At 42.4% G+C, this 26,214-nt stretch overlaps 1 protein-coding gene across 2 annotated transcripts; it reads right to left on the reverse strand.

Moving 5' to 3' along the window:
* Positions 1-483: 483 nt before the first annotated feature.
* On the reverse strand, positions 484-12,513 carry LOC129755905 (uncharacterized). Of its 2 annotated transcripts, XM_055752605.1 has the most exons (6): positions 10,783-12,513; positions 10,179-10,585; positions 9,986-10,107; positions 6,905-7,124; positions 5,876-6,085; positions 484-4,848 (listed from the first exon to the last, which is right to left on the reverse strand). In XM_055752605.1, the coding sequence occupies exon 6, from the start codon at positions 2,970-2,972 to the stop codon at positions 798-800; it is 2,175 nt and encodes a 724-aa protein (XP_055608580.1). In that variant the 5' UTR covers positions 2,973-4,848; positions 5,876-6,085; positions 6,905-7,124; positions 9,986-10,107; positions 10,179-10,585; positions 10,783-12,513; the 3' UTR covers positions 484-797. The 2 variants fall into 2 exon arrangements, with proteins under 2 accessions (XP_055608580.1, XP_055608581.1); XM_055752606.1 differs by lacking the exons at positions 484-4,848; positions 5,876-6,085; positions 6,905-7,124; positions 9,986-10,107 and having other exon boundaries at positions 10,124-10,585; positions 10,783-10,910.
* Positions 12,514-26,214: the final 13,701 nt, after the last annotated feature.

Consider the following 26,214-nt stretch of genomic DNA (forward strand, 5'->3'; position numbering starts at 1 on the left):
ACAAAACCGACGAAATTTCCGGTCCGACACCGCCCGTTAGCAGGGTGCCATTAGGTCAAAACCAGTGCAAAATTCACTGGCCACGATGACAGCACTTGGTGGTACCCCATTGCAAACCAGGTCAACATTCGGAATAAATAAACAAGCTAAATTGTTTTTGACATTTCTCACGCACACTTGCTGAGCGTGTACAGATGATACGGCCGATACGGGACACTGTGTACAAAAAACGGGCACCCGGTCGGCAAACATGATCGTTTTATAGGTTGAACACTACCAGCGACAAATAGGACATGGGTTGACACCAAAATCCAATGGAAGTCAAACGTAGATTTGAAATTTTCTAGATTCATAGAATACGAAACATGAATAACCCGGGTGGTTAAAAAGTCTCAAATAAATAATAATAATAATTTTTTTTTTTTTTTTAATCATAGGTTTGTTTATTAAGGCATTTTACTGATAAAGTTTAATTTTGCCGAGTGTATCACTTAATTAATCTATGTTAGTAGAAGGGGGATCCGTAATAGTCGCGGGGACTCAACTGTTAGTTGTATACTAATTTAAGGAAGGGAAGGGGAGCATTTATGGTTCACTTTTGAAGACGTTTTTCCATCTGGACTCGGTGGTGGCTTCCTGTAGCTGTGGATACTGTAGCTACTCTTGATTGTCGTCTTTCTGGCCAGACTTCTGGTAGAGATTGTGGAACCCATTAGATGGTAGGTTGCTCTATTGAATAGATAAAATGAACATTAAAAGGGTACATATACAGGGAAAAAGTTACGAAGGAAAGAGGACTAAACGACCAAGTCAGACATTTTAAGGTATTTGTAGATAGGGTACAAATACTCCAGATCAAGTTTTGCCAAGATGTCTCGAATTGGAACATCGGGTGGTTTACGTCGGGCCCTAAGGGTATCCAGTAGCCAAGCCCTCGATCGATCAAACCGTTCACACGTCCACACAACATGATCAATGTCGTGGTAGCCATCCCCACAAACACAAACATTGCTTGTAACTAGTTGTATACGAAACAAATGCGCGTCAAGCCGGCAGTGATTTGACATGAGCCGAGAAACCACGCGAATGAAATCGCGACTCATGTTGAAATGCTTAAACCATGCCTTCGTCGGGACCTTAGGGATAATCGTATGGAGCCAACGTCCCTTTGTGCCATCATCCCAGCTAGACTGCCAAGCGTTAATCGCTAAAGTGCGAGGTATTGAAAAATATTCATTGTAAGTTATAATCCTCTCAAAGATTTCACCTTGTAACGCGCCCACCTTAGCCAATGAGTCCGCCTTCTCATTGCCTTGTATAAGACAATGAGACGGGATCCAAGCTAAGGTAATCCTATACGAATTTTCGATCAAAGCGCCCAATAACCCTGAAATTTCCAGCAAGAAATGGGAAGAGCGCTTCATCAGTTTCATCGATCGAATTGCCTCAACGGAGCTGAGACTATCCGAGTAGATGAAATAGTGGTCTACGGGCAGTGTGCGAATGTGTTCCAAGGTGCAGTAAATAGCGGCTAGCTCAGCAGTGTAAACGGAGCATGGCTCTCGAAGCTTGAACGAAGCTTCAAAGCCCTCATTATACACTGCGAAGCCAGTCGCGTTGTCGATTCTAGAACCATCAGTAAAGAACATTTTTAAAGGATCAATTTCACGTACTTTTGAAGCAAAGATTGAAGGAATGATGTTGGGTCGGACGTGATCTGGTATTCCACGGATGTCAGCGGTCATGGACAGATCGAATCTTATCAAGGAACTGCTACTCGGGTAAAAGTGACTCGTGTCCGAATTTAATAAAGAAGGATTTATTTCTAATTGACTAAAAGTTTTATAATCATTTACATATTTTACTTGCGAATTAATATTCATAAGCCTTTTCAAATTTTCTATCACCAAAGGATTCATAGTTTCACTTCGAATTAGGAAACGTAGCGATAAATCGAAGAATCGATTTTTCAACGGCATTACTCCCGCCAGTACTTCGAGACACATCGTATGTGTCGACTGCATACAACCCATGGCAATACGCAAACAACGATACTGTATTCGTTCTAGTTTAATCAAGTGGGTATCCGCGGCGGACCCAAAGCAAAAGCTTCCGTATTCTATGACCGACAGTATCGTTGTTTGGTATAACCTGATGAGGTCCTGTGGATGAGCACCCCACCAGGTTCCAGTAATCGTTCGAAGAAAATTGATTCTCTTTTGGCATTTTTGAGTCAAGTACCTAATATGTTTTCCCCAGAGGCATTTAGAGTCGAACCAGACACCCAAATATTTAAAACTAAGAGATTGAGTTAGAGTTCTACCTATCATAAGGAGCTCTATTTGAGGAGGGGAATGCTTCCTTGAAAAAACTACTAACTCGGTTTTACTAGGTGAAAACTCGATACCTAGATTCCTGGCCCAATGTGATAAGTTATTTAGAGTTTCTTGCAAAGGAGGTTTTATTTGAGTGTCTGTTTTACCTGTGATGTGAACAACACAGTCATCCGCAAGCTGTCGTAGCGTGCAATTTTGTGCGATACAAGCATCGATTTCTCGGATATAAAAGTTGTATAGCAGGGGGCTTAAACATGAGCCTTGGGGTAGACCCATGTAACTAATGCGTTCAACGTTGGTTTCTCCATGACTAAAATGCATGATTTTTTCAGACAACAGGTTGTATAGAAAATTGTTCAATATTGGTGAAAGTCCGCAAGAGTTAAGATTACTTGATAGCACTTCTATGGACACCGAATCGAATGCCCCTTTGATGTCCAGAAATACTGCCCCCATTTGCTCTTTTTGGGCAAACGCCAATTGAATGTCTGATGAAAGTAATGCTAGACAGTCGTTCGTACCCTTGCCTCTACGGAATCCAAATTGTGTACTTGACAACAGGTTGTTTGATTCAACCCATTTATCCAGCCGAAAGAGAATCATTTTTTCGAGCAATTTCCGGAGACACGAGAGCATCGCAATCGGCCTATATGTAACAAGTGCTCGGTTAGTAGTGTCAGTGGTTGTGGATCTCTAATTCGTGATAATGTGTAAATGTGCCAAGAAGACACTGTATTTGTGGAGGAATCGCTCTGCGTTGGAGTCCACCCCTGAACCCCTACGCACCAACCCGAAAAGCAACTGTCAACGGCAAGTTCTGAACCTCACGACCAGATGGCGCTGTTTTAATGCGGCGAAAAGGCGAGGCGAATCGAGTATCAGGATGGGGCGAAAGAACGATGACGTCTCAAGTCATTATACGCGGCTACAGGGCCAATGACCTGCCATAAATCGGCCATTTCACTGCAGTAGCCAAAGACGCCAGCACGCAACGGCGCAAATTACGCTTATATTGTGCTAGTAGTGAAAACACGGAATCCGGAAGTGCTAGATTCCAGGATATCCAGGTAAATACGGAACCATGCCCTGTAGCAGCTGTGACAACCGTTCTTCAACGCCATTCTAATACCCCATCCTGATACCCCATAGGACCCCGAGGTTTTACCTTTGTGAAAGGTGTTGTTCGTCCCGAGTGAAATCCGCCATTGCTGCCATCGCTCCCTAATCCAGTGGCCATAACTCAGCGAAGCGCTATTACCGCCTAAATCTACCTACGGTCAGCCACCGAGGCTTCGGTCCGTCAACTACCCGAGCATCGGTCAGTGATTGCTGTGAAGGTCTCCCGCCGGTGTTTCCCAAGATCGTCAGCTCGTCAACAACGCAGCTGAGGTTACCGACCTACAACCAACTTGGTCCGGTATTGGGCTTGGTAAACCGTCAGGCCGGTTAGACGAAGGAGGTGTATCGCCGTTCAACCGACGCATCCGTGGTGCCATTGCAGATACGAGGTAGGAGGTAGACATAAGGGGGGGGACGTTGTCCCAAGTGTGCACTTACCAAAACCAGGGTAGAAATAAACGTGGGAGGTTTCAAAGCAGATAAGGTGTTTTCTTGGCTAGCCGAATCGTCTCTTAGCTTAAGCCGACCCTGAGGCATATATAGGGGAGTTTCAGCACCGCTGAACCCGCTAGCCGACCCATTTGTTATACTTGGCGCCCATAACGTAAAAGTTGCTTTTGCGATTTGGATACGCTCGGCAGACACTTTTCTCTGAAGCCACTTCTGCTTGGGTCTCTGGGAAAACGCCCAGAACCTCTTAGAAATTTGCCTTACACACTACACCTAGTGGGAAACAACCAGTTTGAATTCGATTTGTTTCCGATTCGAGGGGTCTTGGACATCCAAAGAAATTTCGAATAGTAACCAACTAGTTGAAAACGTTTTGAAAAACATTTTAGGTCGAAGATAAAATTTTCTCGGAAATCCGGAAAATTTTCTTTCTCGGTGGGGGGTGGAAAAGAGAATTCAAACAAGAACCCAATCCCAATCAATTTTATTCCCCTCATCTTATTACTAGTCAACTTTTGCTATTCGATTTTGATTGTCGTTTGTAAACTGTTTTGTCTGTGCTTACGTTTCTTAAACTTAATAGTCAAATTTGAAAATTTTAATTTATTATAGTTGTGTAACCCACTACCCAAACGTTTTATTCTAGTCGCATTGTACTGTATCGTTTGTGATTGGATAAATTTTTGTTTAAGCTTATTTTTGTACTTTTTAGCTTAGATTTAAAATTTGTGAAGCGTAATTAGAATAATTAGTAAATTCAAAGTAAATTTTATTCACCTGTGATATTAAAACTATGGAGATGTCACACCTACTCTCGCAGTACCATGCGTTGAACCCAGCTCATCTCACCATCGACGAACTCGAGCATGAGCTTAACATCCGGAAAATCCCGTTCGATGCGAGCATGACGCGTAGCCAGTGCGAGCGGTTGTTGCGTATCGACCTGAAAAGCGAAAAAAATAAATTTAATGTGGTTCATGAATTCGTTAGTGATTCGGTTGAGGAAGAACTAGCGGTGTGCCAGGATAAGCTCTATTCTATTTCCGGCTTTCTGGAGGGCAGGAGAGCGAAAAAAGCACCTGAGCAGAGCTTCAAGACTAGGATTCTTCATATCCTTTTTCGAATGGAGCGGTTGAAAAACCAAACCACTTCGGAAAAGGATTTGGAATCTCTGGCCTCGATTGCTGGCGAATGTCTTAGACTGTTCAGAGTGTTCTTTTCGTTCACCTCTCACCTTCCAGAAGTCCGGGAGGCAGAGTTAGCTTATATAAATGGCAGCATAAACCAAGCTCGTGAACAGATCACGCAAAATAGTGATCGCGAAACACAAAATGAGGTCGTTAACGTGGTCGAACCGGAAAAAAGGGTTGAGCATGAGAACGACGGAGATGATGAAGCGACTGGTAATGATGGCTCGGACGACTCCGATGACGAGTCAGATCTGGCAGCCGAATGCAAACAGATGTTGACGGTTATGTCCCAGATGATGAAGCGTGTTCAGGCTTTAGAAACAAAAATTAACAATAAAAAGAAGAACTCAAAGAAGCCTTCGAACAGCACTCTCAGGGACGATAACCAGAACCGGAAGAAGAATTCGGAAGGAGACCAACCGAAGGACTTCTTAGAATGGCTAAAGGATCGAAACAGCTCAATGGGAAGTTCGAGGCTAAGAGAGCAGGAAAGGAAGGCGGATCCGGTGCTCAACGGTCATCGTTTGCAGGACAAACGATTCCCAGTCCATAAGTGGTCCGTCAAGTATGACGGAATGGACAACGGAAGGAGGCTGAACGAATTCGTGAAGGAGGTTGAATTCAACGCCCGATCGGAAGGATTCACGCAGGTCGAACTTCTGAAGTTCGCTCATCACCTGTTCACTGACAAAGCCAGAGCCTGGTACATGGAGGTGAGCAGCTACGGAAGAATCCACAGCTGGGACGAGTTAGTCGCGGAACTAAAGAACGAGTTCTTACCTGTCGATATGGACTACGTCTACGAACGGCAGGCTTGTAACCGTCGACAGGGAGCCAGGGAGAAATTCCAAGACTACTACCTGGACATGGTGCGGATCTTCCGTAGTCTTTCCATTCCGTGGGACGAAAAACGGCGGTTCGATTTGCTGTTCCGGAACACCCGCGAGGATTGTCGAATCGCCATGTTAGCCGCAAACGTCAACTCGATTCCTAAAATGAAAGATTTTGGTAAACGTTTTGACTCAATAAACTGGCAGTTGTACTCCAGGAAGGACAGTCGTTTTGTGGGTAGGTCAGCTCAGGTCGAAGAAGTGAGCCAAAATCATTCTGTCAGGCCCAAAGAAAGTAGATGGCAAAACTCTGGCCAAAATCGGGACAGAGGTCAATCGTCCAAGCCGGAAGGAATCCGGATCTTCCGCAAGAACTCCGATAAGCCTCTCTTTATTCCAAGAGACGGGAAAAATGACTACAGGGAGCGAGAAAAAGCGAAAACCGAAATCGCACCGACACAGAGGAGTCCAATTCCGGGTCCCAGTGGAACCAATGTCCTGCAACGGATTGTTAACGCTTACATTCCGCCCCGGCGGGATGTCTGCTTTAACTGTCACGTAGAAGGTCATGGGTTCATGGACTGTGACAAGGAAAGGAACTGTTTCTGTGCACGGTGTGGATTTCCGGGATTTTTCGCTAAAGAATGCCCTTACTGCCAATCAAAAAACGTGGCAAAGACTGCCCAGTAAGACCGGGCAGTCTTTTAGAAAACCAAGCTGGACCTCACCATCTAGAGGCAAGTTGTCCGAAAGAAATTCTTCACCAGCTAGGCTATTCGCAAGTGGGAGAAGACGTTAAAGAGAATTTCGAGATTGCAACATTGCTCGTCAACCTCGATAACGATTCTCGACCATTTGCGAAAGTCGAACTGATGGGGATTTCTGTCGTGGGCCTTCTAGATAGTGGGGCCTCCAGAACAATTTTAGGAATAGGAAGTAGGAAGCTGATCAAATTATTAAAACTGAAAATAATACCCACCAATATCAAACTCTCAACAGCTGGAGGCCAACATCTGGAGGTCATAGGGGCCGTAGATATCCCGGTCACCTTCAATGGGGTCACCAGATTGTTGTCCATCCTTGTCGCCCCAGATTTAAACCGGCGATGCATCCTGGGCTACGATTTCTGGCGGAAGTTCGGGATACGTCCAACTCTGCAGGAATCCGTAGAGTCACTGGATGGCGAAGCTGGTACAAATCTGGAGGAAGATGAGGAAAGATTAAGTGACGATCAAAAGAGGCAGTTGGATGATGTCAAGAAGATGTTTCTTGTGGCAGGTCCAGGCAAGTTTGGAGAAACAAAGCTGTTGGAGCACAGGATCGAACTCAAGGATGAGTTCATCCATTCAGAACCGGTTAGAAAGAACCCATACCCCTGGAGCCCGGAAATCCAACGCAAGATTCATCTTGCCGTCGACAAAATGTTGGCGGAGGACATCATCGAACCGTCGGAGTCCGACTGGTCTCTTCCGATCGTCCCTGTATCAAAACGAGACAGCGATGAGGTTCGACTCTGTTTGGATGCGAGGAAATTAAACGAACGCACCAAAAGAGACGCGTACCCCCTCCCACATCAGAATAGAATTCTGAGCCATCTGGGAAAGTTTAAATATTTATCTACGATAGATCTTTCCCAGGCTTTCCTTCAGATACCGCTCCATCCAGATTCACGGAAATTTACGGCTTTTTCAGTACCCGGACGAGGCTTGTTCCATTTCCGGCGACTCGCATACGGTTTAGCAAACAGTCCGGCAAGCTTGAGCAAGGTCATGGATCGAACTCTCGGTCATGGGGCACTGGAGCCGTACATTTTCGTGTATCTGGATGACATTGTTGTGGTCAGCGCGACATTTGAAGACCACATTTTGAAACTGCGTGAGCTTGCGAGTCGGTTGCGTAAGGCGAATTTATTTATTAACATTAAAAAATCAAACTTCTGCTGCCACGAACTACCGTATTTGGGATATATCTTGTCCAGAGAAGGACTTCGCCCAAACCCAGATCGTATTCAAGCGATCTTGGGATTTGAGGTGCCCAACTCGGTAAGATCCCTTCGTAGATTCCTCGGTATGGCAAACTACTACCGTAGGTTCATCTCAAACTTCAGCGAACTCACTGCACCTCTCACGGACTTGTTGAAAAACAAGCCCAAGAAGGTGCAGTGGAACGACGCAGCAGAAGGAGCTTTCCAAGCCATCAAGGAGCGGCTAATTACAGCTCCGGTAATGGCCAACCCCGACTTCAGCAAACCATTTTGCGTACAAACTGACGCAAGCGACACCGCACTCGCAGGAGTACTCACGCAAGTACAAGGGGGCTTAGAACGAGTCATCGCGTTTCACTCGGAGAAGCTGAAAGGGGCCGAGTTGAATTATCATGCAGCGGAGAAGGAAGGGCTTGCCGCTCTCCGCTGCATTGAGAAATTCCGGTGCTACATCGAGGGCACACATTTCACGCTTATCACGGATTCATCAGCGTTATCCTTCATCATGCGAGCGAAATGGAAGTCCTCATCGCGTCTCAGCAGATGGAGTATAACGCTGCAACAGTACGACATGGACGTGAAACATCGTAGAGGGAAGGAAAACGTCGTGCCCGATGCCCTGTCACGCTCGATTGAATCGCTGGAGCCGGTTCTGGAGGACGAGTGGTACCGGAACTTGTATCAGGCTGTTCAACAGGATCCGGAAAAGTACATCGACTTCCGAATCGAAAGCCGGAAGTTATACAAGCTCGTGGCGTCAAAATCTGATGTTCTCGACTATACGTTTGCTTGGAAGGAATGCATCCCGAAATCTCAACGGAATCGAGTGATGCAACAGGAGCACGACGAGAAGCTACACATCGGGTACGAAAAATGCATCGAGTATCTCAAACGACGCTTCTATTGGCCACGAATGTCCGCTGATCTCAAGAAGCACCTTGCTCAGTGTGACGCGTGCAAGGAAAATAAGCACCCCACACACTCCACTGTTCCCGAAATGGGGAAACAGCGGATTGCGACCAGACCCTTCCAGATTGTGTGCATGGATTACATACAATCTCTTCCCAGAAGCAAGCAAGGCAATGCACATCTACTCGTAGTTCTTGACTTGTTCTCGAAGTACTGCCTGCTTGTTCCTGTGAAGAAGATTGCTTCGGGTAGTCTGTGTACCATTCTGGAAGAGCAATGGTTCCGTAAGCTGTCTGTTCCCCAGATTATTATTTCGGACAATGCATCAACATTTCTGTCCAAAGAATTTCAGGGCTTACTTCAGAAATACGAAGTCCAACATTGGGCCAATGCGCGCCATCGAAGCCAGGCGAATCCCGCCGAACGTCTCAACCGAACAATAAATTCGATGATCCGCTCGTACGTGCGTATCGACCAACGAATGTGGGACTGTCGTATTTCTGAAGTCGAACACGTCTTAAATAATACGATTCACGCAACCACAAAATTCACACCACATCGTATTGTGTTCGGTAATGAAATCATCACCCGAGGAACTGATTATCTGCTCGAAACTGAACCCACCCTAACGGAAGATGAACGAGCGTTAAAGTTCAAAAACATAAACAGAAAAGTTTGGGAAATCGTGTGCGAAAATCTTCGAACAGCACACGAGAGTACCAAAAAGAGGTACGACTTACGTCAAAAGACCTATACACCCACTTTCAATGTTGGGCAAAGGGTGTTTAAAAAGTCGTTCAAGCAGTCCTCAGCCGCGAACGATTTTAATGCCAAACTTGGGCCGGTCTATGTGCCCTGTAAAATCTTGGCCAAAAAAGGAACTAGCTCCTATGAGGTGGCTGATATGGATGGCCGCTCGCTAGGTATATTCTCGGCCAGCGATCTTCGCGTGTAAAGCAAAAACAAATCTGCTGATTAATAGCATTTTTTTTTTCAGGTAATGTCCCAATAATTGGACTTTAAATTGATAAAATCATCAAAGAAAAAAAAAAGCAAGCAAGTCATTGAACCGAAATTATATGGGTTCATGATAGGGTATTTCACCATAGTTCTTATGCACCAGATTGAATAGGAGATGAGGAAAGGATACAATAAACAAAAACTCACCATGAATCCTGTCGTGCTATCCTTTTCCGCAAATTACAGGTGAGAAAAAACAGCTGAGTGCGACAACGCCTATGCACTTATAGCACCGTCATGAATTTTCAGCCGGCGAAACCAGTAAACCCCTGCAGGTAAAATAAAAAGAACGTTTTCGTCATTTGTTTTCGAAATGGTCAATGAAAACAGATTAACAAACCATTCTGCACACGCAACAAACTACACAGCGGGTGATGATACATGCGACGTGATAAAAGTGCATTACATGTCGCATTGCACTTCATGCTACAACCGAATAACTGTAGTAGTGTAGCAGGATGAAAGTAATGTGGTACAGTTGGGTTGCATCATGTTTGGCAAATCACAACTGGAAGCTTATGTCCTCTGCTAGGTATTTCAGGGCAATGAGGCAGTTTTTGCAGAGCCAGCGGGAATGCAGCGAACCGGCACACATCTCGGGGAGGAAAATCCAAACCGTAACCATACAATGGAGGCGGAGGGGGGTTCCGTTGTAAGTGCAGACGTCATCTCGGCATTGGATTCCATTGTCGGGAAAGTCCAGTACCTGCTTCAGAGCCTTCCACCAGCCGGGAATAAGACAGAAACCTGAAAAAAGAGAATAAAGAAGATGAGTAACAAATTGAAATTATGCGTTTTCCCCTTTAGTGTGAACTTTTTGGATGAAACAACAAATTCCAAAGATCATTGGCCAACTCTTCGTCGACGAAATGTCTTCAAAATGATAACTATCCCCATAAATTCACAGTAATGGGAAATTCGCTTAATTTCAATGAAGTACTTACCACGTTGCTCCATCACGGTGAAATTTTTCTTGTTTTGATCATTCCTTTTTCCACCATTCCGCTGCTCGAGAAATGTCATTCAGCTTTAGTACAGTGTTTTAGTACACCCACGTTCACAGATAAAACAACGCATCGCGCAACATTAAATGAGTACTTTTGAATAAATATTTGTTGCACACCGTAAAATGGTGTAAATTTGTAATGTTTCCGGATTTTAAATTATTTTAGCATGTTAGTATGTAATTTTTTTTTGTTATTTTATGCATGTTATGGGTGTTATTTATTGAATTTCTTAGTTTTAAGTAGGTTTTTATCTTTAATTTAAATAATTTTAATTCGTTTTCAACAAAGTTGGTCAGTAGCTCAGTATGTGGGATCGCTGGAGACCGGAGTCGAAGACGTTGATGGTCAGTAAAGGTTTACCTCTAAACAGCGCGGAGTTGATTTATCAACGTTGATGCCTTATGACCCCGACCCACGAATAATACGGGTGAATACATATCACTTTTCAGCGGAAGTCCGAACTTAGTAGAAAAAGATCTTATTGAATAGAATTGTTCGTTGTCACTTCGCGTTTAACAGTGTTAAGTCAATGCTCTTCGAGGACCTCTGGTTCAGCAGTCGGTGTTGTGGTGGAGGTTAAAAGTGTCGCAAAGTTTAAAAAAATATTAGCTTGCTAACATTTTTTTAACCCGAGCGGGAGGAGAGTGTAACAAGTGCTCGGTTAGTAGTGTCAGTGGTTGTGGATCTCTAATTCGTGATAATGTGTAAATGTGCCAAGAAGACACTGTATTTGTGGAGGAATCGCTCTGCGTTGGAGTCCACCCCTGAACCCCTACGCACCAACCCGAAAAGCAACTGTCAACGGCAAGTTCTGAACCTCACGACCAGATGGCGCTGTTTTAATGCGGCGAAAAGGCGAGGCGAATCGAGTATCAGGATGGGGCGAAAGAACGATGACGTCTCAAGTCATTATACGCGGCTACAGGGCCAATGACCTGCCATAAATCGGCCATTTCACTGCAGTAGCCAAAGACGCCAGCACGCAACGGCGCAAATTACGCTTATATTGTGCTAGTAGTGAAAACACGGAATCCGGAAGTGCTAGATTCCAGGATATCCAGGTAAATACGGAACCATGCCCTGTAGCAGCTGTGACAACCGTTCTTCAACGCCATTCTAATACCCCATCCTGATACCCCATAGGACCCCGAGGTTTTACCTTTGTGAAAGGTGTTGTTCGTCCCGAGTGAAATCCGCCATTGCTGCCATCGCTCCCTAATCCAGTGGCCATAACTCAGCGAAGCGCTATTACCGCCTAAATCTACCTACGGTCAGCCACCGAGGCTTCGGTCCGTCAACTACCCGAGCATCGGTCAGTGATTGCTGTGAAGGTCTCCCGCCGGTGTTTCCCAAGATCGTCAGCTCGTCAACAACGCAGCTGAGGTTACCGACCTACAACCAACTTGGTCCGGTATTGGGCTTGGTAAACCGTCAGGCCGGTTAGACGAAGGAGGTGTATCGCCGTTCAACCGACGCATCCGTGGTGCCATTGCAGATACGAGGTAGGAGGTAGACATAAGGGGGGGGACGTTGTCCCAAGTGTGCACTTACCAAAACCAGGGTAGAAATAAACGTGGGAGGTTTCAAAGCAGATAAGGTGTTTTCTTGGCTAGCCGAATCGTCTCTTAGCTTAAGCCGACCCTGAGGCATATATAGGGGAGTTTCAGCACCGCTGAACCCGCTAGCCGACCCATTTGTTATATATACGAATTGTATTCAGAAGCTGGTTTTCCCGGTTTTTGGATGGCGATGACTTTCACTTGTCTCCAGTCATGCGGAACAATGTTCAGCTCCAAACACTTATTGAATAAATTCAACAAGCGTTTTTTAGCGGTATCTGGCAGATTCTTCAACAAGTTGAATTTGATTCTATCCAGTCCGGGAGCTGAATTGTTGCAAGACCAGAGCGCAAGTGAAAGTTCGACCATCGAGAATTGATCCTCTGATTCGGAACTATTCTCTGTATCCCAATAGTGTTTCTGAGCTGGTGCTGCGTCCGGGCAGACCTTTTTCGCGAACTGTGTCAGCCATCGACTCGAGCTTTCCTCACTTTCGTTCGTGGGAGTGTGATTACGCATGTTTCGTGCTGTTTGCCAAAGTGTGCGCAGAGACGTTTCTCGAGATAACCCATCAACGAATCGCCGCCAGTACCCACGTTTCTTGCCCCTGATCAAGTTCTTGAACTTGCGTTCCAAGGCCAAGTAACGTTGGAACTTCTCTGGCAATCCGGTTCTGCGAAACTCGACAAACGCCTTGCACTTTTCTCCTCGTGCACGTGAGCAGTCTCCATCCCACCACGGAGTGGGAGGCCGTTTTTGTATCGTCGAATTCACATTCCGTCTGACCTGTGCCCCGATTGCACAGTCCACAATTGTCCCGGAAATGAAACTGTACTCTGCCTCCGGAGGCAGTTCGTCCGTTGAGTCGATGGCTTCAATGACACCCGATGCATACTTTTTCCAATCTATATTCCTTGTGAGGTCATAAGGAATATTGATTTCTTCGAGTGGACTACGACCACTGATGATAGAAATATTGATAGGCAAATGATCGCTTCCCTGAGGGTCTTGGATTACCTTCCACGTACAATCCAAGCTCAGAGAGGAAGAAGCTAGAGAAAGGTCTAAAATACTATGCTGTGATTGGGATCCATTAATTCGAGTCACTTCCCCATTGTTTAAGACAGTCATGTTGAAGTCGTCGCACAGCTCATAAATAATGTTAGCACGATCATCATCACGTGAGCTACCCCAGCCCACGCCATGGGAGTTGAAATCTCCCAGAACTAACCGGGGTTCCGGGAGAAGTGAAATGATATTCGCCAATTGGTTCCGGCTCACGCTTGAAGATGGCGGAATATAAACCGAGGCTAGGCAAAGGTCTTGACCTTTTATCCTAGCTTGGCAACTAACGACTTCAATACCTGGAGATGGTTGTAGTGGAATACGATAGAAAGAGTGGCATTTCTTGAACCCCAAAAGAACACCACCCCCTCTTTGACCATCACGGTCCAGGCGAATTATGTTGTGGCTGTGGAAGTTGAAATCTACGTTAGGAGAAAGCCAAGTTTCGCATAAGGCGAATACATCACAATTCAAATTGTGTACCAAAGCTTGAAAAGAGTCTAATTTTGGTAGAATACTTCTGCAGTTCCATTGTAATACAGAAACAATTTCTCTTCCCTCATTGAATGAATTAGCCATCAAAAGAAATTGTTTCTGAAATGAGGGTCATGGTGAGAGCTTTCTTTTTTAAAATTTCTCTCAAAAGGGGTACAAACATATTAATCATAGTTCTCCATCCTGCTGGTACACTGAAAAAGTCCAGGATGAACGCAACAATTTCCGAGAATTTCATCTTACCATCAGCCGAAAAGCTGGGAAATCTATTCGACGACGGATCAGATGCAGTTTCTCTGGAAATTGTTGCATTCCTGTTAGCTACTGATGGGCCTGAATTCTGAAGGGAAGCCTGGGGTTTTGACTTCCCAGAAAGTGGAGGGAAGTCCTTCGGGGATGGATTAAAACCCGGAGGATTCTGAATAGGAGGGGAAGAATTACTATTTCCACTTTGAGGATTTCTTTTAGTTTTAATTTTGCTGGCAGCTAATAGGGGTTGTGTGTTAGTTGTGCGTTTCCTTTTTGGAGCCTGTGAAACTTTTTTATTGAGGGATGGCCCAGTTGATGTTCCTTCACATGGATCCTCCCCTTCGGACTCATTCTCACTTAGAAGGCCAAACTGATTTTCTGAGACGATTGGCAAAGACTTTATCAGCATGTCTCTATAGGATGTTTTGACACGAGTTTTTAGAGAAGTCTTGATTTTTTCCCGGCGCGATATGTACTTCGGACACGCCGAGAGAGCATGAGATGCTTCCCCAGTGCAATACAAACATCTGTTTGCTGCTGGTGTTGTACACGAAGCTTCCTCATGCTTCTCCCCGCACTTAGAGCAGCGTGCCTGATTGCAACAGTAGGCGGCCGTATGATCCAACTGCTTGCACTTCTGGCAGAACATGACCGAAGGCACATAAAGTCTCACAGGTAGACGAACCTTCCCGATCGCAACGTAATCAGGAAGTGCAGTGCCGGAAAAGGTAACCCGAAAAGAGTTCGACAGGGAAAACGTCCGTTTTTCCCCCTCGTCAGATGCTGACTTTAGTTGACGCGCGTCCAACACCTTGATCGTGGGAAGAGCAGGGTCTTTGAATCGGCCAACCCCGGACTTCACCAGATCATCGACGGTCAAACCCTCTTCCGTTACCACTCCGTCGATTTCCACGTCACGAGCGGGAACGTAAACGCGGTATTCGATCGTAAACTTCGGGTCACAAGCAATGGCATTTGCTTCCTTCAAGCTACCAACAACAATGCGCATCTTGTGCGGTCTCATTGGCTGGTAGCTAATTACGGAAGGGTAAGATCGATCAAGGTCTCGGGCAATTGAAATCACATTGGGTGATTTCCCATTCGGTTTGGACCGGATGTAAACCACCCAAGGTCCCGTCGATTCAGGTTGGTAAACCCGACGACGAGGAGTATATTCGGTAACATCTTCAGTAGGGGAGTTAGCTTGGTTCGGTGTTAGGGAAGTAGCTCCAATTGTTGGAGAGGAGCGAGAAGTACCGAATTTAAAGAATGCTGAGCTTACTGGTTGCTGAATTGGGTTGGTAGCAGGGAGAGGAGAATCTTCCGTATCAGAAATGTACATTGGTTGGAGAGGGGTATTAGGGAAATTGTCCTCGAAAATATTCTCCTTGGAAAGTGGAGAATTCTCATCATCCTCGCCGTCGTCATCCGATAGTCGGTTGCTTTCCGACATACCGGGCACGAGTGGAGAGCAAAACCTTCAAAGTAATTATTACCTAATTATGAAACACAAATCACTATTAACCGAGATAGAAACAAAATAAAATAATAATAATAATAATGTATATCCGTAAGCAAAACGATAAAAAGAAATAGAAAACACACACACAAAAGGAAAAGGAAAAAAACAAATCAATCGATACTTATTCTACTGGTAACCCTATACCAGACTGCAATCGATCCAAAAGTGTGGTCTTTTGTTTCCACACAACTGAAACGCCGGCTGCTGGCAGCCAGCCGTGGCTTGCTGTGGCGAAACAATGGGCGCACGATTTCACTCAGCCGGGGAAAGGAAAAAAAACCCCAAGATTCACTTTGGGGAAAATAAACTGCCGAACTCCGTTGTCTTTATTACCGGTAGCGGCACGTAAGTCCAAATATGGTAGGTAACAGCTGAAACTATTTAATTCGCTAACGGAGAACCTTTTCCACACACTATCACTGCGAAAAATAAAACGCGACCTTCTTCACCGAGTGATGCGAAACGAATGATAATAATAATAATAATAATAATAATAATAATAGAATACTTTTTTTTTTTTTTGTTATGGGAGTTTAACACGGAGTGTCATTCTTCCCTACCTTAATAATAGAACACGAATAGTTAGGGTATGTGAGTCTTAACTTGGCATGCTCCTTATCTTGGCATGCCAAAATGCATTTTGGTAATTTATATGTCAAACATATGCCTAAAAATATAAAATAAATCAAACATAAAAGAAAATCGTATTTGTCTACATTCTGCATAGCATTTGTCCGCAATTGAATATAAATAACTGCGTAGTAATTTTTTTTCACATGACGAACTGGAAGTAAAATTACGATTTTCGGAAGAAATCTGAAATGAACCTACCTTGCTAGTGCATCTGCCACTTTCGGATCGATTTTAAAAACACACTTCACTATGAAAAAATCACTAAAAAATACCGTTGGTTACAGCAAAACGTGGCAAAAAATATAAAATTTTAACCTACTCCAAACAACGTAAATATTTGATCTAAAATTGAAGAAAATATAAACATTTTTTTCGCCTAATCTTGGCATGAAATTCCACTAATTGAGGTTTGTATGTATGTGTGAGAACGAAATCAGAAGGCAGAGGTGGCCGGCAGCCGGCAGCCGAATCGCCGGCCGTTAGTGCACAGTGGTCTGGAAATTTAAAACCGGTCGAAAGTAAAATGAATGATTGAAATCACTTAAAAATACCGTTAATGTATTTTGGACTATAATCAATTTATTTATCTCTCAAGCGTATTTGGCATCTTAGTTGGAATTATAATACTAAAAGTTTAGCTGCCTTTTTTTGGTAAATTTCTAGAACTTTTCCTCTCAACTTCTGAGCACGAAATCAACAGGATTCGGATCCGAATCGATATCTTGGATCTCAACGTTGAAGTTACTTTATCCATACCCAAAAAAAATTTACAATTGGAAATAAGATTCAACGTATTTTCATTCCATTTTATTTGTGCTGGAGATGAACATTTGCTGTATATGTGTTGCTTTGAAAGAAATGGTTACAAAGTTCAAATTATGACATTCTAAATTTTATGTTTATTGAAAAAAGTAATGGCATTACAATGTTGAAAAATTATGTTATTTAGAGCTAAATTTTATTGTTTTCAATTTCATGTGAAATCAAAAATTATATTTTGACCAAGTTTGTTTTATATTATGGATCACTGTGCATCAGCAGAGGTGACGCATTTGTTTTCCGTAGGAAAGGAATTTGCGAAGGAAGCGCTGCCGAGTTTGGATGATGATTTTGCATGAGTGCGAGTGAGATGCAGCTTGAATTTCACCCAGCTTGTAAATTTGTTGTTCGCTTCCATTGGCTATGGGCGATGGGCGCGCTCGCGGTCCCGGTATACGATTTCTCGTGTGCTAAACAGAGAGAGAAATAGCCTTCACTCCAATTTCACTCCGATTAGCTGTCATTCTTATGGAAATCTGTGTAAGAGTAAAGAGCAGGCTTTATTCTTTTTAGCAGGCCCAATCCCAATAGTCCCCAAACGAACGAGTGAGATGCAATCTATTTCAATCAGGCTGGCTGGAGTGAGCGATAGTTTGTCTTGTTTTGCTATCTGGGTGTACGCAAACGATTGCTAGAAAATTCCTAAGGGCGATATATTAAATATGTAGGTATGATTCAAAGAATCGTTCGCTTACTTGAGTTTTAGCTTTAGCTTGCTTCTTGCCTCGGTCATCATGGTTTTTAAAATGTCTTTCCTCCTTCTATGGGAGTGGAATAAAAAAAATATGAACATTAACTATCGTATGTTAACTTCAATGGAAACAGATCTATCATGATTATATTTAAAAAAATTGGACAAACGATTTGTTTGCTCGGTTAATAAACATATTTATGTTAACCAATGCAATATTTTGGAACCTTTTTGTTCTAGATTGTCATTCTGATAAAATAAATTTTAAACACACCAAAAACTGAAACGAACAAGTGAAATTTTTTTACGTAAGATTATAATTCTGATTATAATTCAATTCTAAAAATTGGTTGACATTTCGTACTTTCGACTTTTTGAAAACAACACAGAACATTGTTGTGCTTCCTTCCAGGATATTATCAACGAATTCGTGGGGGCTGTTGTTGTATTAGTGAGGCAAATTTCCATTCTGTTCGCGAACGACGAGTGAGACAGACGCGTTTTTAAGCATATCGAGTGGAATAAAAAATAGACATTTAAAAGTGATTCTGGAAGTGAATTAGATTTACAGAAAGACTTCTTCGAATCATTTAAGTGCTTTGTGAAGTAGAAGTGAAAAGAAAACAGTGATTAACAGAGATTTCTCTGTAGAAAAAGCACGCCATTGGCGTGGGTAAAATCCAAAATGGCGGATCCACCTAACTCAATTAGGAAAGCGAGGGAACTCACCGACGATAATATGGATGAACCTGGAGCAGCTAGCTTAGAGCTACAGCGAGTGCGACGGGATGAAGAACGTGGTTCAGCGAAGAAAGAGTTCATCAACATCACCTACACACACGCGGATTCGGCCCCGTATAGGGTTTATTTCGAACTAAAGGAACAAGTAGAAGGAGCGCGGATTAACAAATTCATGGTTGGTTCAACTCTACGGAAAAAGGAGAAGTTCAAGCAAAACATAATAGACATGAAGCAGAATGGAAGGAACCGTATCATGGTTTACTTTAATAGTTTTGTCAAGGCAAACATGATTATGGAGGAAGTAAACAAAGACCCAAGTAGCGTCTTCAAGGCATATGTGCCGCAACATCTGGTTTGTGTGACCGGAATTATTTTTGGAGTCCCGACGGAGATCGATCCCGAAGAGATTTTAGCGGATATTGAGTGTGATGTTCCCATTGTCAATGTTCAACGCTTGACACGGTATGTTGATAAAAAACCAGTACCCACGAATCGCATAAGTGTGATGTTCAGATCGAATGAGCTTCCAGATAGAATTCGATTGTTCGCTTGCTCAACCCGAGTGAGACCGTTTTTTCAAAAACTGATTGTCTGCGAGAACTGCCTCAGGTTTAATCATCGGGCAGACAATTGCAGAGGGAAAAAACGATGTGGGCGATGTGCTGTCCAACACGATAATTCTGAAGACTTCGCAAAATGTAATAACCCGGTAAAATGTGCACACTGTAAATCTCCCGATCATATGTCGCAACACGATGAGTGTCCTGAAAAAGAAAGACAAAAGAACATTAAATCGTTGATGGCAAAGCGAACGGTGACATTTGCTGAAGCGACTGAACAGGTGCCTATTTGGACCCAGAATTCTTATTCTGCCTTGGAAAATCTGGATGAGTTTCCATTGATCGAAAACTCTTATGCCAATATAACATCGAAGAAACACGGCGTCTCTCATAATCTACGTGAACAATGGCAACTAACAAACTTGGAACGAAGAAAAATTGTACCCGCAGTCAAAGTATACCCGGACAGACCCAATGGCAAGCCAGTTGGAGGAAAACGGCTTAGATCCGACAATCTCGCAAATACGGATAAAACCATGACTGAACGCAACAACATCATCAAGGAGGTAAACACCGGACAAAAGTCGACAGGCACACCAACTAATCCGAACAACGTAGAGGAGAAAGAAAGGTGGGAGCATCTGATCCAGATGGCCACAAAAAAAGCAGAGATGACGGCTAGCCAGCAAACCCAAGCAACTGTAATGAGCTTCTATGCGGACTTCTTACAACAGCTTGGCAACGAGGAAACAACGAAAAGTAAGTTTAAAATGTGTACACAAAAGTACTTTAAATTAGCAAACTCGATTTACGACAAATAAATAAATATTAGTAACTTCAATCAGTAAAATAAAAACTCAGTTAGACATATACTTTAAAAACCTATACATTATACCAAAATGGCTACTATAAAAGTAATTCAGTGTAACATACAGAGCTTAGAAAAACATAAGGCAGAACTCACTAAAACTCTAGTTGAGGTTTCATACGATATTGCTCTTATATCCGAATCATGGATAAATGAATGTTACATCAATACAAATCGATACAAAATTTCCAAATATCATTTATCTCTCAGGCAAGAGATGATCATTATGGGGGAGCAGCAATCTTTCTGAATAATAATTACAATTTTGTTAGAATCCCGTTACCCAACATCGGTCGTTGGACACAAGCCTGTGCTATAAAAATACTATCACTTGATCTGGTAGTTGTATCGGTGTACATGAGCCCATCTATCTCTACTGCGGAATTTGAAGAAGATGTAACAAAAATTTTTAACAGCGTTAGGAACTATAAAAAGGTTTTGATTGGAGGCGATTTTAACGCACATCACTACACATGGGGTAGTGAAGATTGTGACCGGAAAGGTACAATACTGATGAATGTAATAAATAACAGCAATACTTTGATTCTTAATGATGGCTCCTCAACTTTTATCCCCGTTCAACTAAATGCGAGGTCTTCGGCAATTGATGTCACGTTATGTTCGATTGAATTGATGTCAGCGATACAGTGGAATGTTAAAGATTTTAGTATCGGTAGCCATCACATGGTTATTGAAACATTGATAGGCAATATACAGCACAGGACTAAAAAGTACATTTACAACACAGCAAAAATATATGAAGAAATGGCTAAGTTAGATCCAAGGGAAATCAAAACTGTAGAGGATCTACTCCCAGTAGTCAGAAGGACCTATAAAGTTAACAGGAAAAAAGATACGAGGGAGCCTAAATTCTGGTGGACCGACGAAGTGGAGCAAGCGTGGAAAGAAAAATGCATAGCAAGGAAAAAATTTAACTCGCAATCGAACCTTCAAAATCTTTTAGAATTAAAAAAAAAGGCGTCGATATTCTTGAGGAAAAAGCGAGAAGAAACAAGGAAAAAAATTGAAGAGTTTTCTAAAGAATTGAATCCGTTCATTAGTTCCAAGGAATTGTGGTTAAAAGTTGGTAGATTGACAGGCAAGAGAGTTAGGGCGAAAGTTAACAATGTTATGTACGAGGATTCTAAGCTAGCTGAAGAATTCTTAGATCTTCATTTCGGCAAACATGATCCCCAGTTTTGGGAATGGCCAATTCCAGTTGCCACACAAGATTTAATGAACAAGAATAAATGGGATAGAATTCTAGCTAAAAAGAATAAGCATTCAGCTGCAGGTAGTGACCGTATTTCCTACGAAACATTGCGACACATCAACCCGGATGTGATTATCAACATAATAGACGATCTGAATAAAATGTGGAAGAGAGGTTTTATTGACGACACTCTTAAATCTATAAAAGTGGTAGCAATCCCTAAACCAGGGAGGGACCAAAATTTACCATCTGGAAAACGACCGATAAGCCTCATTCCTACAACCACAAAAATTATAAACAGTGCAGTATTAGAAGATCTCAATGCATTTATAGATAAAAATAAAATTCTGCCAGAAACATCATTCGGGTTCAGAAAGAACATGTCCACAACTACCTGTCTATCTTTCGTTGTTAATTCCATTAAAAAATATAAGAGAGAAAAGAAAATGGTTGCCCTTATCTGTGTGGATTTAAGTAACGCTTTTAACGCAGTAGATCCAAGCAAATTGGAAAATATTCTTATCAATCTGTGTATACCAGGAGACATAATAACATGGATATCCTCGTTTTTGATAAATAGAAAGATATCCCTCGAGATAAGAAACTTAACGATTTCCAGAACGATCAGTAAAGGTCTACCCCAAGGGGATGTTCTTTCACCTACGCTATTCAACCTGTACACGTTAGAACTACATAAGATCGATCATAGTGGAATAAATCTCGTTCAATTTGCCGATGATTTCGGCATCCTAGTGACAGGCAATAAATTAGACGAATTGAACAGAAACGCACAAGAATATATGAACAAATTCGTCGAAGTGGCAGAGTCTTTGAAATTTGCTATCAATCCTGAAAAAACTAAAGCAATCATCTTCCAAGCTAGCAACAAAAAATTAACGGTTAATCTCAAAGGAACCCAACTAGAAACCGTAAGGAGTCATAAATATCTTGGGGTTACTCTGGACCGTTCACTAAGCTTTGGTATTAACACACGAGAAACAGTAGGAAAAATAAACGATAGATTAAACATGCTTAAAATAATATCTGGCACGCGAACTGGTTCACATCCTCAAACTATGAGCAATATATACAAGGCGCTCATGCGAAGCATCACAGAGTATGGTGTAGCTGTTCAAAATAACGCGAGCAACACAAATAAAAGGAAAATAGCGGTAGTTAACAATCAATGTCTTCGCAGGGTGACCGGCTGCACAAAATCCACTCCACTAAATGCACTCATGGCAATATCAGGACAGCAACCCCTGAACCTGCGCCAGGAAGAAGTTGTTTGCAAAGAAATTGCCAGATGTATCAGTAGAAACAACATAGTAGCATACCAACTTCAAAATTTGAATGACACAGGAATAACACCAATCAATAGATACAGCTATCAAGAGATAATGTACCTCAAGAATAAACACACTTTCGATAAAATTACCAAGACCAAAAATTTCAATAAAACATCCCACATCGAAATTGCAACACAGTTGGAAGGAATAACTCTAACTAAAAAGAATATCAGCCCAAAAATTATGAAACAAGCGGTTTTGTTCACTATGCACAAAAAATACAGTCGACGCAGGAGAATCTTCACGGACGCCTCAAAAAAAGATAACACTTGTGCAGTTGGCATATACAATGAATGTGCTAAAACTAGATACTTTTACCGTTTGAACGACGAAACAAGCATCACATCTGCCGAAATTATTGCCATCAGAACAGCCATGAAGTGTATAGAGGATCAACAAATACCGGAAGCAGTTATATACACTGACTCAAGATCCGCCTGTACCATCCTTGGAAACACGTTCGATGACTTGCAAGGACCTGCTCTGATTGTAGAGATTCTAGAGATAGCACAGCGTTTTGGCACTGCTTTTCAATGGATTCCTAGCCACATCAACATTGAAGGAAACGATATTGCTGATGCATTGGCCAACATGGGACTGTCTGACACTGCTCCAGTTTTGGAAAACCAAATTTTTTTGAAAGATGCGTTCAATAAATTTGAAGAACAGAAGCTCGTCGAAACAAAAAGATGGTACGAAGAATACTGCGACGCACAAGGCACTCTGAAAGGAAAGACATTCAGAAAGGTTTACCCAGAATACTTGCCTACACCGTGGTTTCACAAAAAGGATCTTGAAGGACACGAAATTCGCCTCATAAACCGACTACTCACAGGGCACGACCACTCGAGATTTTGGCTGAACATCATGGAAATCGAAGACGATGGTGACTGTAACATTTGTCAGTCCCCAGAAACAGCAGAACACTCGATACTATTTTGTCCAAAATTTAACAACCTGAGGTCCAATTATTCATTCGAATTACGTTTTACATGTCTAACTGATTTACTGAAATTGAACGACAATGAGCTTTACAGAGAAGTTACTGATTTTGTCCAAAAAGCTAATTTAAAAATATGAACAATAAAACGCTAAGGTACTTGTACACATAATCGACCCGTTGCCAAGCAATACGGCTAGCCGTCTTGCTGACAACGTACACACTAAGATTGCATATTTTTCGCTCAGGATATTGATTCTCCGATCCACAGGAGAGTTGCTTAATTTACACGAAGTTCGAATGGAAACCCTCCTGAAACTCGGGACGGTTCATTTCTCCTGAACTCTGGGATGACATTTCTACGAGTGCACAGGAACTCGAAAGAATTTCCTGAAACACGAGCGATCTCCTCCTGTACCACGTTAGACACATTTGTTGTCCTTTTTCAGTTGTGCAAATTTTCTTTCTCTTTCTATGTTAATGCGAGTCTCAAAAGCAAACCCCATAGCAAAACTTAACCTGCAAGCTGCTTAACAAATATTGTGAAAAAAAAAAATACTCCAGTGAAGTGTAAAAAAATACGAACAGGAATCCGAACAACAACACCATATTGCTGATTCCAAAGAAGCTGAAGCAAGCCGCCAACATATTGAAGAAATCCTCAACAATTCATCAACCAACAGCAACAAATAGCCGCGCGCCAGCGGCAATTCATCACACAAGAGGTTCCAACAAGCAGGTGTAGTGATTTAGAAAAAAAAAGTTCCGGTTGTTGGTGCTCGTTCTTATCAAAGTTTTGCCAAACCGGAAGGCTTCCCCCACAAAAGCTATACACATCATGGTCCCGACATCAGGTTCCGTCGCTGAAATCCCTGCAGCGGCTCCTTCAACGGCTCCTTCAACGGCTCAACAGCAATCGCGCAGTTAATTGCAAAAAAATGGTAACGAGTGCAGTGATTTTAAATAAAAGTAAAAAGTGGAAGTTGAATAAATTGATTTATTAAATAAAATGATGCTTTTTTTAAATTGAAAATGATTCCAAAGGTCCAAGGGCAAGGGGAAGAGGGGAAACGATTTCAGTATTCCCTAATATCTCGGAAGGAGCCCGTCACGTGCTCACAGGAGAAAACCGTTTGGAGCCTACAGGTGAATTTGACAGCTGTTTTTCCTGAGCTGTTTTTCTGTCCCGAGATCGTCCTGTAATTTCAGCTGTTGAAAATACAGGACGAAATCGTCCCGACCACAGGAGAAAAGATTAAGTGTGTATGAAAATGGCCATATAGTCTAAGTCACTGGGCCACAAAATAGAAGTTGTCAGAGGATAACTTCGAACAGAAGAAAGAAGAAGAAGAAGAAGAAGAGGCAAATTTCTTCTAGAGGCGGCCAATTTAAGGAACTCATAAAGGGCCACAATTCGGAACGGGGGCCACAATAAGGATCATTTCAATCAATAGTTTGATCAGGTTTATCTCAAATTATCCACCGCTTTAAAGCAAGGACATATTTTTACTACATTTCAGGCTAGTAAGCAATCATATTTGTCGAAGGACTTTTGAAGGTACATATTACAGGAAGACTACAATCATGGGAAATATCCCAACAAACATTTTTGCTGATTAAAAACGCCAATTCTCTGATTGTATGCTGTGTTAAGGTGCTGATTGCTGTTTCAGCTTTCTGGCTGAAGAACGAAACACTTCAGCGCTGTTTCAGCATGTAAGGAAGTTTTATTTCAGCCAATAGAAAGTAGGGGAAAATTGGTTGAAGAATAACTCGTTCAGCCTTTGTCCAACCATTTTTGACACCATTCAAATTTGACAGGCGTCAGCTGTACAAGGGTAAATTTGAAAGCGACTTTCAGCTTTATCAAACTTTCTGTTGTCATTGATCAACCAATGCATAATAGCGAATGGATCGAAATGAGGATTTTTTAATCGTCTAATTATATTAGTAGTTTCTCACTTTGCTTGATTAATGGCCTAGCCGGGAAATTTTCTTTTTATTTTCGAAGCATTTCTATTTCAATTTCTTCATGTGAAATTGACCTTGGTTGGGAGATATTTCGGTCGCTTAAGAACGACACTTTTCCTATGCTCCACAGAATCCATAGTTGGTTCTGCGTTCTGCGGCATGAGACCAACAAGTCGAAGGTTCAGAGTTCGAGACAAGTTTCAATGAAGCAAAAACAACAAGACGGGAAAAATAGCTGGCAAACATCGGGCATACATCGGTCATCATTATTTTTGTTTTTTTTTTTGTTGATCCGTCAATTGACGTTTCATGGCAACTTCGCTGATTAATTTCTCCAAATGTCGATGTTTAAGAGCTGAACAGCAGCTTCTCCCTGAATTTCGGTTGCCTTCTTTCAGCAAGATAGCTGATTTGAAGGTAGAACTAAATAGTGTTTCAGCGGTTGTTCAGCGAAAAATGTTTGTTGGGATAGTCAACCATGCCTTAGGGGCCAAGTTCGGGTACATTTACCCTAATTAGAAAAAAAAAGTTTTCGAAAGATATTTGAACAAAACTAATATAAGGGTGCATTCATTTCACACAAAATGGAGTGATTTTTGGATTTTCGGGAAAATACCCAAAACTGTGTGCATTGAGGTAATTTTTTTAAAACTTTATTTCTTACCGAATTAATTGCTTTGATTGCATCGTGCAA

Source organism: Uranotaenia lowii, chromosome 3, assembly GCF_029784155.1.
Source record: "Uranotaenia lowii strain MFRU-FL chromosome 3, ASM2978415v1, whole genome shotgun sequence".
Lineage (NCBI taxonomy): Eukaryota > Metazoa > Arthropoda > Insecta > Diptera > Culicidae > Uranotaenia > Uranotaenia lowii.

Coding starts and splice junctions, on each gene's coding strand:
- LOC129755905 (XM_055752605.1), bottom strand. CDS start 2,972: ATGCTCTCGTGTCTCCGGAAATTGCTCGAAAAAATGATTCTCTTTCGG.